The 16,250-nt window shown below is 42.5% G+C and overlaps 1 protein-coding gene across 2 annotated transcripts in view; it reads left to right on the top strand.

Annotated features, from left to right (window-relative positions):
- The window catches only part of ryr3 (ryanodine receptor 3), a 126,609-nt gene that overhangs the window by 99,734 nt on the left and 10,625 nt on the right, over positions 1 to 16,250 (top strand). For both annotated transcript variants that reach the window (XM_080024059.1, XM_080024058.1), the window contains 21 exons: positions 213 to 451; positions 588 to 669; positions 1,453 to 1,583; positions 1,680 to 1,798; positions 2,108 to 2,306; positions 2,605 to 2,699; positions 2,867 to 3,012; positions 3,296 to 3,383; positions 3,508 to 3,600; positions 7,662 to 7,829; positions 8,171 to 8,230; positions 8,389 to 8,523; positions 8,818 to 8,930; positions 10,109 to 10,205; positions 11,332 to 11,444; positions 11,741 to 11,792; positions 11,886 to 11,942; positions 12,366 to 12,465; positions 13,456 to 13,535; positions 14,838 to 14,914; positions 14,991 to 15,064. In XM_080024059.1, coding sequence (XP_079880185.1) covers positions 213 to 451; positions 588 to 669; positions 1,453 to 1,583; positions 1,680 to 1,798; positions 2,108 to 2,306; positions 2,605 to 2,699; positions 2,867 to 3,012; positions 3,296 to 3,383; positions 3,508 to 3,600; positions 7,662 to 7,829; positions 8,171 to 8,230; positions 8,389 to 8,523; positions 8,818 to 8,930; positions 10,109 to 10,205; positions 11,332 to 11,444; positions 11,741 to 11,792; positions 11,886 to 11,942; positions 12,366 to 12,465; positions 13,456 to 13,535; positions 14,838 to 14,914; positions 14,991 to 15,064 — 2,318 coding nt within the window. The remainder of the gene's footprint in view (positions 1 to 212; positions 452 to 587; positions 670 to 1,452; positions 1,584 to 1,679; positions 1,799 to 2,107; positions 2,307 to 2,604; positions 2,700 to 2,866; positions 3,013 to 3,295; positions 3,384 to 3,507; positions 3,601 to 7,661; positions 7,830 to 8,170; positions 8,231 to 8,388; positions 8,524 to 8,817; positions 8,931 to 10,108; positions 10,206 to 11,331; positions 11,445 to 11,740; positions 11,793 to 11,885; positions 11,943 to 12,365; positions 12,466 to 13,455; positions 13,536 to 14,837; positions 14,915 to 14,990; positions 15,065 to 16,250) is intronic.

Genomic DNA, 16,250 nt, shown 5'->3' with positions numbered 1-16,250 from the left:
ATATGATTGAATTTATTAAGAAAATGTATAATATAGGATTTATCTAGTCATCACTTTTAGATTTGCTCTAAATAATTTACCCTCAGTTTGGGAACCACTGCTCTAGCTGAAAAAAAACGCCTTTTTTAGGACGACATTGATCCTCCTGTTCTGTTCCCCTCTCTATCATTTTTATTTTTTCTTTCTTTCTTTCTTTTTTTTTTTTTTTTTAGAACGGTGATGAAGTCCGGCTCGGAGTTGGTGAAGGCCGGCGTGCGGGCGTTCTTCGAGAACGCGGCGGAGGACCTGGAGAAGCTGCTGGAGATGCTGAAGCTTGGCAAGTTCATGCAGTCACGGGCTCAGATGAAGAGCGTCAGCCAGAGCATCACCTACGTCACTGTAGTGCTGCTGCCCGTCAGCACCGCGCTCTTCGAACACATCAAGACCCACGTGTTCGAAGTGGACCTGCTGTGTAGGTTCAGAGTCCAATGTTGTGACATTTTTTTCGTTATTTACACTTCAACTCTATGAGTTACCTTGTGGTTTCTAATGTATATATTCTGGTTGACAAAAAGATGTTGAGGTTTGACCACCGGTTTGTGTTGCAGTGGATGACTTACAGCTTTCCTGTTACCGCATCCTGGCCTGCCTGTACTCCCTGGGCACTGGGAAGTACATCTATGTGGAGAAGTAAAGCCTCTTTATGGTCCAATTGAAAACTGCTTGTGGTTCTGTTAGAGTTTTGTCTCACAGGGTTTTAATTTTAGTTCATTTTTAGTTTGGCCACTTTTTTCACCCTGTGTATTAGGAGGAACACACTCTTTTGGAGTGGATATTGGCCATAACAAATTTTTATATTACATAGACAAACACAATCAATAAGATGTTTTTATTTTGAGCACAAAATAGTTGTGATTGCACTGTTCACCAAATAGCATATAAACATAAAAATGCTTTGCTTTGTTTGGTTCTGGAAATTAATTTTTTTTTTAAATTGAAATCAAAATTAAAAATGAAAAGGTACAAGGCTTTGGTAGAAAATAACTCAAGTAAAAGTGTAAGTACTGAATTTTAGTTTTACTCAACATGTTACATGTGAAAACGTACTCAAGTACTGTAATGAGAGTAGTTATAACTAGCTACTTGTTTTTTGAGAACAACCCTGTCCATGTCAATCTCACGAAACTACTCGTCAACCCAGGCTTTCGTTCTAGCTACATCACTTGGATACATGGTATTGGCGCCTCCAGAGTGCAAAAGAATACGTCTAATAACAAACACAGGAACCAAGTTAATGCGCCTGATGGGACTGACGTGTTATTCTGGTTAAGATAAAGTTGAAACAAAGTACTTTGATTGATTAAGGAAGAGCTTCCATGCATATGCTTCAATGTTTGAGTCCAACAAACATGTCAAACATTCCTGTGGGTTTCAGGGAAATGTTTTTTTTCTACTAGCATGTCGTTTTTTCAGGCACCTGCCAGCTCTGGGGGAGTGTTTGGCAACCCTTGTGGGAGCCATGCCAGTAGCATTCCTGGAGCCCCACCTTAACGCCTACAACCCACTGTCTGTCTTCAACACCAAGACCCCCCGGGAGAGGGCCAGTGAGTGTATTATGTATTACTAATTATCATCCTCTGGGACTCACAAAACGTACAAACAGGAGGTGTCTCACAATGCCCGGCTTGTGATCTGTCTAGTCCTGAGTATGCCAGACACGGTGGAAGAGATCTGTCCGGAGATGCCTCGACTCGACGGTCTGCTCAAGGACATCAACGACATATCAGAATCTGGGGCTCGCTACACCGACATGCCGCAGGTGCGTGTGGTCGATCTGAACATTGGATATTTGAAGTGCAATCCAGATGAGACACAGAGAAAATGGTTAACGTGATCATTTCAAATGGAAATGGTTTCACATGGCTACATTTTTGCCACCTCCTCCTTTGCATGTACAATACAACACAATCATTTTATAGAACGGAAACCTCTCAAATATTGAGTAATTTCGATCAGGACAAAATCGAATCAAACTGGATGGATCTTTTGAAATTAAACATTTTATGAGGTAAATCAATAGGCTCTATGGTTAAAACAGCATCGTCGTGTCATACTGTCCCCTGCTTAGGTGATTGAGGTGATCCTTCCCATGCTGTGCAACTATCTGTCCTACTGGTGGGAGAAGGGTCCGGACAACTCCCCAGCCGAGGCCCATTGCTGCACAATGGTGGCCTCAGAACACCTCAGCATCATCCTGGGAAACATCCTGAAGATCCTCAACAACAACCTGGCCATCGACGATGCTCCATGGATGAAGAGGATCGCAGGTGGGCACTCACAGTCTCAAAGCTCAGAAGACACATTCACAGGGATATTTGATTTGGATTGAAATGGCAATATTTTTAGTATACAAGAGCAATCGAGTCCACAAATGACCCAGCAACAAACAAGGCTGCTCTGGAGAACAAAGAAATGTATTAAAATCCCATGGACAATACTAAAGTACTTGGCAAATTGTGTAAGCTGAAACTTGTTAAGGGGAAATATTTCAGCAAATTATATTTGTGCCCCCATTAATTTTAATGGTGTCTATTAAACTCATGTGCACAATGTCTACCGCTGCAGTTTACTCTCAGCCAATCATCTGCAATGCTGCGGCTGACCTGTTGAGGAGCCACTTCTTGCCCACACTAGAGAAACTTAAGAAGAAGACAGTCAAGGTAACGAGACGAGAAGGAAAGGTGGTTTTGAAGCTATTAATTAATGTATCAAACCAAACATATGACCTTATTCCTGTACTGGAGGATGAATCATCTATTAAAACTTTTATGTGTATGAAGATCAAATGATCCAAAGACATGTCGATTGAATGTTTCCATAAACATAGGTTGTAGCTGAGGAGGAGCTGCTCAAGGCAGACAGTAAGGGTGACAACCAGGAGGCTGAGCTGCTGATCCTGGATGAGTTTGCTGTGCTGTGCAGGGACCTCTACGCCTTCTACCCCATGCTCATACGCTACGTAGATAACAACAGGTGGGTCGTACACAGCCGTAAGCTCCGGAAATGTAAGAGCGACCCCAACGTTAAGTCACAGAGGGCAGACAACTCGTATTTGGAATTACATACACACATACAAAAATGTAACTGCACTGGGAATGCACTGCCCCCACCCCCCCCCCCCCAAACCATGATGTAATTGTATTTTTCCCCCTTGAGAGACGATTTCATTGCTAAAGCTGAGTTATGTATATTATCAAATTTCCCATTGTCTGGACCAGTAACCACTGTATAATATAGATTAACCTTTGACCACCAGGTGCAGATGGTTGAAAGAGCCTGATGGAGACTCCACTGATCTCTTCAGGATGGTGGCCGAGATCTTCATCCTCTGGTGCAAATCACATGTATGTCTCACCTGTTCTAATTAGGGAGAATCTTTACAATATATTTTTTCAGAAAATCTAAAATCTAATTCTAAGCCAGTCTATCTGATTATGAATGTTTTCTTTCCCCATCTTTTGGACTCAGAACTTTAAAAGGGAGGAGCAGAACTTTGTGGTCCAGAATGAAATCAACAACTTGGGCTTCCTCACTGGAGAGGGCAGGACCAACATGTCCAAGGTGAGGTGACTTGTTCAAGGTAACACATTTAAAATAATAAAACTACTACAGTATGTCTGTATCATTGTATATATGGCTAAAAATAATTTACTTTAATTTACCACTTACTCAGTATACACAGCGAGTGAGAAGAAAGAGTTTTGGTGTAAATTATTTATATGAATTACATCTTGTAGAAGTGTTTAACATTAACCCAGCTGCATATGTTATGGTTGAAGTGACTCAGAATAAAGGAAAGACCCTGAGATGTCACTTTTTGGTGAGCCATGGGAATTCAGCTCAGTTACTGTATCTTCCTTATCTTCCTCTTTCCATTCTCACTATGTCAGCACTTTGTGGACGCACGTCCAAAAGTCTCCATTTCACTGATTTTAAACCCTGAGCGCTTGAAAGCTGCCATTTTAGTAGACGTTGCTAATGAAAAAAGATGTGGTGAAATGATTTTTCAGATGTATGCTGTAGGTTTGTATCGCTTGCTGGACTAATGCATTGAGCAACCTCAACTTATAGCCGTGACATGCTCTGAATGCCAGCTTTATTGGTTTAGGCTTGTTGAGCTGTTGTATACTACACGTATACATTGAGCTGTATACGTGTAGTTTTGACAAATGGTTTGCTTTCACGCAGACACCCTCAAGTTTATATGGATGCTTGCCCATTTATCTTGTGCTGTCAGTGTTTGGTCGGGCAGCTACTTGCGGAGCTGTCATAGTGAACATATGATGTGTATGTGTTTTGTCAGAGCCAGCAAGTGTATTTATTTCTCTCTCTCCCCCTGTTTTGAAGGGGTTACTCTCACTGAAGCAAAATTCTTCAGGTCCGCAGCCTAGAGAAGTTGGTCTTTTGCTGATTTATGACAAACCTAATTCCATAACATTGATTCACCACTCAGTCTTCGAGATAATTAATGATTTTATTTTTATGCCATACTGATTACTTACTTGCTGCCACTCAAAACTTATGACAAGAGTTTTGTATGCAACTACAGTTCTATGGATTTGATGACTGCAAGAAGGGGTGCTTATCTCCTAGCAACTAACACAGCTGTGGGAACCAGAGTATTTTTTATAGTGATAGTGATGAGAGAAACTCACTGGACTGTACCTTACAAGGCGATAGAAATTGATAGGGCATAGAAACTGGCAGGGCGCTAGTGTTTTGGGCATAAGATGGTTGGTTGGAGGTTAAGGAGGATAATGATAAACTTTCTTTGTATAGCACTTTTCATGCAGAGAATGCAGCTCAAAGTGCTTTTACATTTCAGCACAAAACAAAAGTAGAAATAATAAATAAACCACCCAATAATAAACAAGAACAAACCACACAATCCAAGGGGCATGAAACAGGGAAGATCATATAAGGAAAAGATTAAAACAATTTCAAGAATGTGATTAAAAATAATTGGTAAAATAAACAATTAAAAATAATAAGAACAGTGTTGCTAATTATAAGATATATTAAAATGGTATGGTTCCAGTTGCCATTTAATAATGCCCACTAACCCCAAATCGAATATTTTTTGGTACAGTGTTCCACAATTTAGGTGCATAGTGGATGAAGGCTGCTTCCCTAATTTTATTTTGGGGGACCTTTGGAATGTTTAAAGGAACTAATAGGGGTCCTAATAGAGGACCTTGTGAAGGGACATAAAACAACAACTCTAAAAGATATAAGAGCCAGTGTAGCTAAAACCCGAGAAATGTGCTCTCTCTTCCTTGTTTCCATGAAAAGTCTAGCAACAGAGTACTGAATTACCTGTAATTTCTCAATTTACTTTTTTTGGAAGAGCAGTAAGAGGAGCATTACAGTAGTCCAGTCTACTTGAAATAAAAGCATGACTGAGCTTCTGAGCATCCTGTTGACTTAAAAACGAGCGTACGTTGACAATATTTATTAGGTGGAAGAATGTTGGTTTGATCACCTTGTGTATGTGGGATTTAAAACTTAAATCAGAGTCTAGAATTACACCTAGACTTGTTACTTCCATTTCATTTTATATACAACATTTCCTAACCTATTAGAAAGTGCGTCTCTTTTGGCTTTGGGGCCAATTAAGAGTATTTCTGTCTTATCTTCATTTAATAAAAAAAAATATTGCTCAAAATGAACATTGTGTTCCCTGATGATATTACCTAGCGATAGCCTACAGTTTCTACAGTAATGACAAACAAAGGGGATCAAGACAGCTTCCTTGTGCAACACCTAAACATATATCATACTGTATTTATTTGATATGTGATTTCCAAGACTAATATAAAATGATCTCTCTGTAACGTATATTCGGAACCAGTTAAGAGCACATTAAAAGGGACCAACCCAGACGATTCATTAGAATGCTGCGGACATATCCAAAGAAAAATAACTGAGACCTTGTTTGCAGCAGCACTGAGTCGACTAGCACTGAGTCAACGATTTGGCTATTTTAGTTAGAGCAGTCTCGGTACTGTGATTAGATACAGTAGTAAAGTTGATTAAAAATTACCTTTTCAAGTATCTTGCTTATATAGAGTAAGTTGGATATAGGCCTGTAATAACTTAGCACACTTCAGTCTAAATTTGGTTTCTTCAATAGCGTTTTTATGTGTTGGAGAATACTCCAGTCTCAAGAGTTGCGTTAATTATTTTTAGAACAGATGTGGAGACACTAATAAAAACATTTTTTTTTATTTAGCAGGGACAGGGTCAAGACAGCAAGTTGACAAGTTGCCTTACAATCTTACAGACTCCTGCATCAGAGATGTGACTAAAGTTCCTCATAATAGCCTGGCTGTTACAGGGCAGCTCACATGGGTTGCTATTGTTTCTGACAATACCAGCTCTAATAGTTATTCTAATAGTTATAGAATTGTTAAAATTCTTCACATTTTGAGGTAGAAGCCAGGCAAACAATGTCAGAGCCCGGAGGGGGATTTTATAATCAGTCAATATTGAGAACAGTACCTTTAGAGTTTCTGCAATTGTCAGCAATGATCTTTGAAAAGTTAATCGCAAATGGTAAGTTTAATGCACTGCAGTAGCCCTCTTGCCAGACATGTAACTGGGGAATGCAACTGAAGTTCACGTCCCCAAAACAGACCAAGGGAATTGGGCAAGAGTTGTTTTCTGGAGTCAAGTAAGGCTTTTAAAATCAGCCTCCAGTTTTTCAGTTAGCCCAATTCTGATGTCATTAGACCCAATATTGAACAATGATTGTAGATGCGGTTGGGTGATCCTGAACTGTATATGGAATGGATGAGTTGATGTCTGAAAGAAGTGCTCCCGAATAGCAGAAGGTTTCGGCTGTTGGGATGGTTAGGTGCTGTACCATGGACCAGCCGACGACGAGAGTGGAGGAAGAGGGGGGTGCGTTGAAGGCCTCTCAAGGTTCTATTCCCAACGGAGTGAACCACAGTGCTCCGATGCACACCGGTGTGGCGGCTGTTTTGACTGAGTGGACCAACCCGAGAGGGCGCAGGCACTAGGAATGGCGGCGAAGGGCTGGATGTAGCAGCCGCAGGAGCAGTGGTGGCCGTAGGTGGAACTCCCGTAGCGACGGGTGAAGGCATTGGAGTAGCAGGCCCGGCTCCAGCAGCAGTTGCATAAGCAGCGGGACAGCGGCAATCATCACGCTATTGCTAATGCTAAAAGGACTGGGCTGCTTAAAATCTTAAATGTACATTGAATTGCAATAATCGATATTACTCGACGACTTGCTCAAGATACGTAAAATCCTCCACAGAGTGGAACTGTTTAGCAGGCGAAGTTCTCTCCCTCTCTCAGCGTGTCCTGCAGCGTATGGAAGTTGTGTGGGAAGCAGGAAATGCCAAGATTAAGGCAAACTCTGAAGCCAAGTTGTGGCCAATTTTGAACAGCAGGTCCTTGCCTCACCCCGGGGGTCTGCTCAATGCTGTTTATAGATCCTGCGTGAAGCCACTGTAATGAAGTTGTCAGGTCCTAACATCCTTGGCAACTGTCATGCAACCACAGTCGAGATAATTATTATCAGGCAGCCTTTATCTTAACCAACCATTGTACTTTGTGCAAACTACATAGAGTATCACAAAGAACATTCCCCTTTGTAGTCAGGTGGCGACCAGGAGAGGAAACACAAGCGGCGTCGTGGAGAGTACTACTCCATCCAGACCTCCTTAATCGTGGCCGCCCTGAAGAAGATGCTGCCCATCGGCCTCAACATGTGCACGCCAGGTGACCAGGAGCTAATTTACCTGGCCAAGATCCGCTACAATCTGGTGAGCCTGTGGATGACACATTGATAACGCTTTTTTTTGACTGATAGTATCGTCTCATTTCTTACGCGGGACATAAAAAAATGTTGTTGTGCAGGTCATTCTGTGAACTTTTTTCTCTGTTCAATGATACTAAGACAGTTTTAAAATGTTTGATTAACTTTGTTAATGCGTAAAAATAAGTATTTAATATGGTGACTATTAATAGATACCTATTTATCAGATTTGATGTTCGTTACATCCATGTACATTGATATACAAGGTTGTGCAAATGACTATTGGCTACTAATTACAACACCAATACAGCTATTATTATTATTATTTCTAATATCCTCTCAACATAGAAAGACACAGATGATGAAGTGAAGGACTACTTGCGTCAGAATCTCCACCTTCAAGACAAGGTAAGCCACGTGTGGAAGTAGCATCACATAACACTCATTTCATACAGTGCAATCTTTTATTCCTTCACTTCCATCGGTGTTTTACAGTTTAGAAGTCATAATAAAACAGTGCAGGTGATATGATATAATGTTGTGCTCTGTTGGTTGTTGTGCTGCAGTCTGACGACCCAGCGGTGCAGTGGCAGTTAAACCTGTACAGGGATGTGGTGGTGAAGAGTGAAGAGCCGGTAGACTCTGACCACACTGTGGATAGAGTTCAGAGTATCTCCGCTGCAGTGTTTTACCTGGAGCAGGTAAAAAAAGACAGACACACACAAAAAAGGACTATAAGGGATATTTAAGAGCCAACACTTCTGCAATAAGCTCCCCAGCAAGCCCGGTTCAAGCCCACGCTCCAAACCCAAACATTTACAAAAAAACGAGTAAAACAGAGTGATTATGGTAAATGCTTTTCATAGGATCATTAGTACACTTGAGCAAATAATAAATACATAACACTCAATAGTTTTCAATTGCATTGTTTTTGTAGTTTCAACGTAACATTATCTATGTGGTCTAACTAAAGTGATGTGTTCCTCATGGCCAAGGTGGAGCAGCCTCTGAGGAATAAGAAGTGTGTGTTGCAGAGGCTGCTCTCCAAACAGCGTAAGCGTGCCGTGGTGGCCTGCTTCCGCATGGCACCACTGTATAACCTGCCCAGGTGAGCCTCCCCAAACACATTGTCAAAATGTCAATAAATGAAATGTTGACGTGCAAGAATTGTAAAACAGCCTTCTTCAATCTAACTGGGTGTAACAAGCAGACAGCCAGTTGTATTGGGGTGGGGTGGTGGTGCATATTTCTTGACTGTGTGCCCCTGTTTGACCCCCGTCCATCATGTCCCTAACAGCATTCTCTCTTCTGTGTTGTTCTCTTGCATAACACCACACCAACCTCCCTCAGATACAAAAATAATAATTACTTCCTGAACGGATATCGTGAGGTTTGGCTGGAAAGGGCGTTCAAAGCCTCCAGCTTTGACCGCCTGTTCTCCCTGCTGACGGTAAAGTGAGACTGGGGCGAATGCTTCATTTGCTCAAAACCCCCGTTCATCCACCAGGCCTTGGACCAACCCTCCGCCTAGCAACCAACTGTCAGCACTGTTGATTCTGATTGGTCAACTAGAAGTACTGAAGTCAATATTATCCTTTTTTTTTTAATTTGGAGCAAGATTTCTATGCTTTCATCTGTGAAAAGGAAAAGGAAGGAAAGTGGAAAATATGGATTGCATACTAATGATGATTAGCTTTTACAGTTGTGTTTGATTTGGTCTTTGCTTTGTAAACAATCTGATTATTTTGTCTTGTATTAATGACTATTATGACAAGATTAAGATGTGTTGGTGTTCTTTAGTAAGACTGACACTCCTACAAAGGATGTGTTGGGGTTTTTTCAGCACACATTTGGGCTTTTGTTGGAGGAATGTACATCTTATGTAACTCATCAATGTGTAACCTCAACAAATGTTGATACTTAAGGTTTACTCTTGCCAGAGACCTTAGATGTGTTATGAATGAATTCACCTTCTAAAACATGCATGCTCTTTGAATTAATTTCACAGCGAGATGGCAGAGAGAGTTACAAAAGTAGGGTTTATTTGGTGACCACAAGTGACCAGTCAGAAGAGCCAGTGGGTCCCACATCGACCAATCACTGCCCCTGCCTGAAATTGCACTTCGTGTAACCCCCTCCCTCCTCGACATATCTCCTTCCTGTCTCCTCCTAAACTCACCAGAGCCCACCCTAATGCCACTCTGCCTCCCTCCCTTCCCGCTCCCCTCCATTCCTCCTTGCTCCTCCTCTCCCCTCTACACCTCCCTCCACCACCACCCTCCCCAGGCATCGCTCTATCAACCTCTTCATCCCGGGTTATCAGAGGCTATGGATAGAGGCAGAGGAGTACTCCTTTGAGGAGAAGCTAGTTCAGGATCTGGCAGTAAGTACCGGGCTCACCCGGCCCCTGCGCTCCGTGCCCCCCCTGCGCCCCGTTCCCGCCGTGCCCTGCGTTGGCACTGCTCTGCCGGTCCTGTCTGCCGAGTGCTTCTTTAGCCCTGCGCCTGTCGAGCCCTGGGAGCGCGCCCGAGAGGGGGCCCTCCCTGCGCCGTCCGGGGCCGCCCGCTCTAGCCGTGTGAAACCCTCCAAACAGAGATCGATCAGGGGTCAGAGGCTGCATGACCAACTCAGGAGACGCAGGGCTGGCGCCGGCGCACACAGCTCTAGAAAGACAGGCTATTCCTGCTATCTCACAGCCGTGGTAAGGAGGGGCCTGTTAGGACCTTATAGCTAGCCGTGATTTATTTTTCCACCGTCAGATTTTCGGATCCAACCCATAAGTTGTGGTCACGTCTATGGTGTACTCTGTAAGTCTGTAGTGTAAGTGTGAGGTGACGTTGCGTTAACATTCTGTGGCCGTGACATCAGTGGCATGCTCGAGTAGCCGTGTGAGGGTCATGCGTATTTATTTATTTCACGCTAGGTACAGCATATGGATTCAGTTAAACTGCTAGACTGTAATAAACACTATGGAACCTTTGAAAGTACCTCTAGTAAAGTATCAGATACATTTTTACTGTTGACCGTAAGGGAAAGAATTGTGTAAGACTACCAATATAGCATCTCTATTGGTAAAGTTTATATTGTCCCAGTGGGTCCAGCTTAGGTGTCATTAGTTTCCTGCTCATCGTCACCAAATGGCTTCCTGCTTGCACCTGTTTGACTGCTGTCATGCACGAATGTGAAGACTGGTTCCACGTTCATTCCACATGAACCTCCTTGTCTGATCCCTTCCATTCGACCACCTGGACATGACAGGTCTCATTTGCATGTGCCAATGGTCGTTGAATGTTATTGAAATTGTTTTTGTGTTTTATTTCATCTCTCTTTTTTGCCTTCAAATATGTTTTTATGGGCTCAGTTATCCCAAGTGTTTTCCTTGAGAATTCGAGAAATGTGCAAAGATATAGTCTATATATTTTTAAATGGATGGTTTAAGAGGATGGTTTCTGAGGGGTGTGACATACTGTGTGGCAAAGCTAACTGTTGATGCCTGCGGGCTCCTGCAGAAAACTCCGTTGAAGATCGTGGATGAGGAGGAAGAGGAGGAGGCCGAGGTCAAGCCGGACCCCCTCCACCAGCTCATCCTCCACTTCAGTCACAACGCTCTCACCGAAAGAAGGTGAGAACATGTTAGAGGATGAAATGTAACATCACTTGTTCAATGGAGGATTTGACTACCCTGCTGACTTCTGTACTCACTTTCTAGCTTTTTAGAGTTTTAAAGAATTTCATGCTTCAACCTTTTTTTCTGAAGGCAGAATGTCGTAAATGACAATCGTCTTGTTCTATTGACCCAAACCAATGGTAAAGTAATTAATCAGATGGGTACAGGGGATCAGACTGTACTTCATATTAAACCATCTGCATCTGCACAATCTTTATGTCCCACATTTACAAGCCTTTACTTGTTTTCAGTTACTTGGAAGAAGATCCTTTGTATATTGCGTATGCGGACATGATGGCAAAGGTAGTGGACTTCTAGCTTCTGTAGATTAAATGAACAGTGTTTTATTCATGTCATTTATGTGGAAATGAGTAAAACAATAACTTGTTTCCACAGAGTTGTGCTGAGGATGAAGAGGAAGAAGAGGAAGAAGGAAAAGAAAAGACATTTGAGGTAAGTTCATCTGTTCACGTAACAGGAATTCTTGAAAAAAAAAAAGTCCACTTGTATTGCTCACCTCGTTCAAAGCAAGACTAGGAAATAAATGTTTTGTATTGGTAGCTGTGGCCTGTTTTAAATTCAGTGAGAGGGGAGAGGACACTGATGAAAAGTTAAAGCAGCCTGTCCCGGGATACTGGGTAATGGGAGGAATGCATGAAGGTCTGTGGGACTGTGTGTTGTGATGGTCTGTCTCATCTCACTGGCACAGATTAAAGTCAGATCAGTGTATTATAGGGAAAAAAAATAATACTATAATCATTGCCAGGGAGTTTAAGTGTTCACTCTTAGTGGTGGAGAGAATCTGTCGTGGTGTTTTTGATTACATAGGCAGCTGCACTTACCTTTCAATCTGTGTGTGCCTATGCTCTGCCACAGGAAAAGGAGATGGAGAAGCAGAAGATTCTGTACCAGCAGGCGAGGCTGCATGCCCGTGGGGCTGCTGAGATGGTGCTGCAAATGATCAGCGCCAGCAAAGGTAACGTGTTGTTGTCTGAAATACTTTTTCTGAAACCCGCTTGAAACATGTCGGAGAAGAAGAATCTCTTTTGTCACACACACGCTACACATGCACTCATGCGGTGACGGCGACCAACACACACACACACACACACACACACACACACACACACACACACACACACACACATACACACACGCACACACACACGCTTTAAATGGCCGGGGAAATGAGATCTCTGACCCATCCTGGCTAGGACTTGACCTAGGGCTGGAGCAGTTACAAATGTCCATCGCTGGTCAGATGACGATGTTCTACATGTTTTTGGTGTGGGTCCTTACTGATGTTACATGGAGAAACCCCATGTGAGCATGGGGAGAACATACAAACGCCACATAATGCACTGTGCCACTGTACCCACGAAATGTGAAATGTGTTGTCTGAAACCTGTTTGAAACGTGCTGTCTGAAACCTGTTTGAAACGTGCTGTCTGAAACCTGTTGGAAACGTGTTGTCTGTCTGAAACGTGTTGTCTGAAACCTGTTTGAAACGTGCTGTCTGAAACCTGTTGGAAACGTGTTGTCTGTCTGAAACGTGTTGTCTGAAACCGGTTATCCTAAACATGCTGTCTGAGACATGTCCTAAAGTGCGAGGCAGAAGCACTCTTTTCAGTAATTCTCACAATATGTGAACTTGTGCCTGCAGTCTATGAGCAAACTTGCTCATTCCATGGTGTGCTAGAAACCTCCTGACCTCCAGCCGTAGCCCAGCTTCAGTAAGTTAGAGGACACAGCCGTTCAAATGCATGATTTAACGGCTATTTGTACGGTTGTTTGAAGTGACTGGAGGACAATAAAATGCAGCTCCAACCATGATGGGTTAAGAAATTGAGTTGGCGGCAAACGTAAACTGCAGAGATTTAATGGTGACCCTACACTGAAACATTGAAGCTTTTCTCTCTCACTCGTTGCAGTACTGTAACAGGCAGCTTTTCCCCTTCTATTCCAGGTAATCTTGGCCCGATGGTGACCTGCACCCTAAAACTGGGTATATCCATCCTGAATGGAGGCAATGTGCAAGTTCAGCAGGTCCGACATTTCCCACATTACTTTTCTCATTCTGAGTTATCATTTACTTTTTTCCTAAAGCTATTTTAGTCTCTTGCGGTTAAGAGAGATCCTCACTCTCCAGCTAACCCACTGAAGATGCTTTAATGTGTTTAATGGGACTGTGTTTACTGTACACACATGCCATTAAAACACTTTTGTCTAAATGTAGCTGCTTTCACACATGCACTGCAACCCTGAAATTATCTGGACAGTATCCGGAGGAGCTGTATGTGTGAACTCAACTGTCCAAATCAGTTGGACTGACATTAAAGAAACTTTACCCAGCCAGCACCCTAGTACAAAATCAGAGTAATTTAGCGGTACAGTGGTACCTCAACTTACGACTGCATCTGCTTACGACTAATCCAAGATACGAGGAGCGATATTCACGAAAATTTGTATTGACTTGCAACCGACTGCTCCAAGATACGACCGTGGAAATTTGCAGTAAGCGCGTCGGCAGCCAGTCAGCAGCTAGTCAGCAGCCAGTCAGCAGCCAGTCAGTCAGCAGTCAGTCAGCAGCCAGTCAGTCAGCAGTCAGTCAGCAGTCAGTCAGCAGTCAGTCAACAGTCAGTCAGCAGTCAGTCAGCAGTCAGTCAGCAGTCAGTCAGCGGGCGACCTACATCGTGTGTGCACGTAGTTGGTGGCTTATCGATATTTTTTTCATATTTACTGTTTGTGCTGTGTATTTTGTTTATTTTCACCCTTCATGATTTCATAATTTATATGGGAAAAATTTCTTCGACATACGAATGTTTTAACATACGACCGTTCTTATCAAACTAATTACAGTCGTAAGTCGAGGTACCACTGTATGTATGAACAGAGCAGGCGATCGTCTGGAGAATTCACAGCGAGCGAGTGGGTATGTTGATGACGTCACTATCATGTGACTGCCGCATGTAAGTGATGTCATAAACATGCCCACTCACCGACGGTGAAAAAGCGTAATTTACCGCCATAACATACGAGAACAAAGAATATGCAGATAATATACTTTTATATTGCAGATAAGTCCAAATACATGTATCAATGCAAAAAAAGTCACAATTTCTGATAAGATGGAAGCCTCATTCACATACATGCTACATGTGACAATGTCCGGACCTGACTATCCGGACATTGCCGGAGGTCATGTGTGAAAGCAGCTTATTATTATGAATACATCTAGTGTTTTATGATTTATTCATTATTCGATAAGTCTCTGTGTACAGCAGTGACATCACTGGACAGAAATGTATTTTCCTCTTGTAAAGATTTCCTTTGTTCTTTACATTACAGAAAATGCTTGATTACCTGAAAGAGAAAAGAGATGCAGGCTTTTTCAAAAGTCTCTCACGACTGATGCAGTCTTGCAGGTATCATTAATCACCTACAACGATCGTAGAAAAGAGGAACAACTTAAATATTTGACATTTGATCTTTTTATTCCAGTGTCCTGGATTTGAATGCATTTGAAAGGCAGAACAAAGCAGAAGGACTTGGAATGGTGACAGAAGAAGGATCGAGTGAGTTAAGTTGTTTCTAATTGTATGCACTGTTTATAAGATGATATTTTGAATATTGTGATTCATAAACTCCATATAAGGAAACATGTGTGACGGATGCTCTACAAGGACTCACATTTCTCTGCACCCCCCCCACATACAAACATACACACACACAAACACACACAAACACACACTTGACTTGGCACTTTTCATGTGGATTGATGTCTGTCTTTTCATCCTTCAGGCCTCTGCTGTACATTTTCAGAGTTTGTCTTTAACAATTCACCGTGTCTCTGTAACTGTTATTAATTTATCACCACAATCGAGTGTCAAGGTTTTGTGAACACATCACATACTAGACAAAGTGTCGTCCAACTATGTCCCTGAACCTCCCACTAAAATTATTATGAGTTGTTTCTTTTTGTTTAACGGCATGATGTCTTTTCGTGAGGTGACACTATCTTCATATCTCCCCCCTGTCTTCGTCTTCGTAGTGTAACTTGATGTCCTCTCTTTTCTTTGCTCACGTCCACGTCCGTGTGTTGTTTTTCCGTCTCCTCTCCCGTCATTCTAAATCCCATTGATGGCAGTCCACAACGAGCGGGGTAAATAGATTGACTTAGATTGTGTGGCTCACCTGGCTTTGCTCCTCGCCCACACCCTTTTAAATGTCCTTCGCATTACCATGGTTCTCACTGCTTTATTTCATACCTGCACTCTCCCATCCCAACCTTGCTCTCCCTGTGGTACCCAATTTTCATTAACCTAGTGTGGGGTCCATGCTTCCTGCATGACAGTAGAGTGTACATATCAGTCCACTGTCCATTGTGTGGTATCTGTTGCCACATCCTCCATATGTTCATCACGTACAGTTCCTGATACTGATGCTGATACAGGTACAGCGCTGGGTCGTATCAGTGCTCCCTTTCTGAGGTTTTTGACTTAAAGGGTTAGTGGAAACGTCCACATCCTCCGCAAAAGCTTTTGTCTGGCTTTGGACTTTAGGGCTTATTTCATAAAGCTGGCATCCAAATGTGGGCTTACCATTCACATGGTTTGAGCCTCTTTCAGAAACGCACTGAGCTAATTTCGTATATATCTATGGAACGGACTAACTGGTTGATTTTAAAATTGATCTCAACAGCAATGTCCACCCGTTCAGTTTTGCTCCTACAGGGTCAAACCCAGCACTCACTACACGTGA

Source organism: Zeus faber (assembly GCF_960531495.2).
Source record: "Zeus faber genome assembly, chromosome: 2".
NCBI classification, from domain to species: domain Eukaryota; kingdom Metazoa; phylum Chordata; class Actinopteri; order Zeiformes; family Zeidae; genus Zeus; species Zeus faber.
This window is presented reverse-complemented; position numbering and strand designations above follow the sequence as displayed.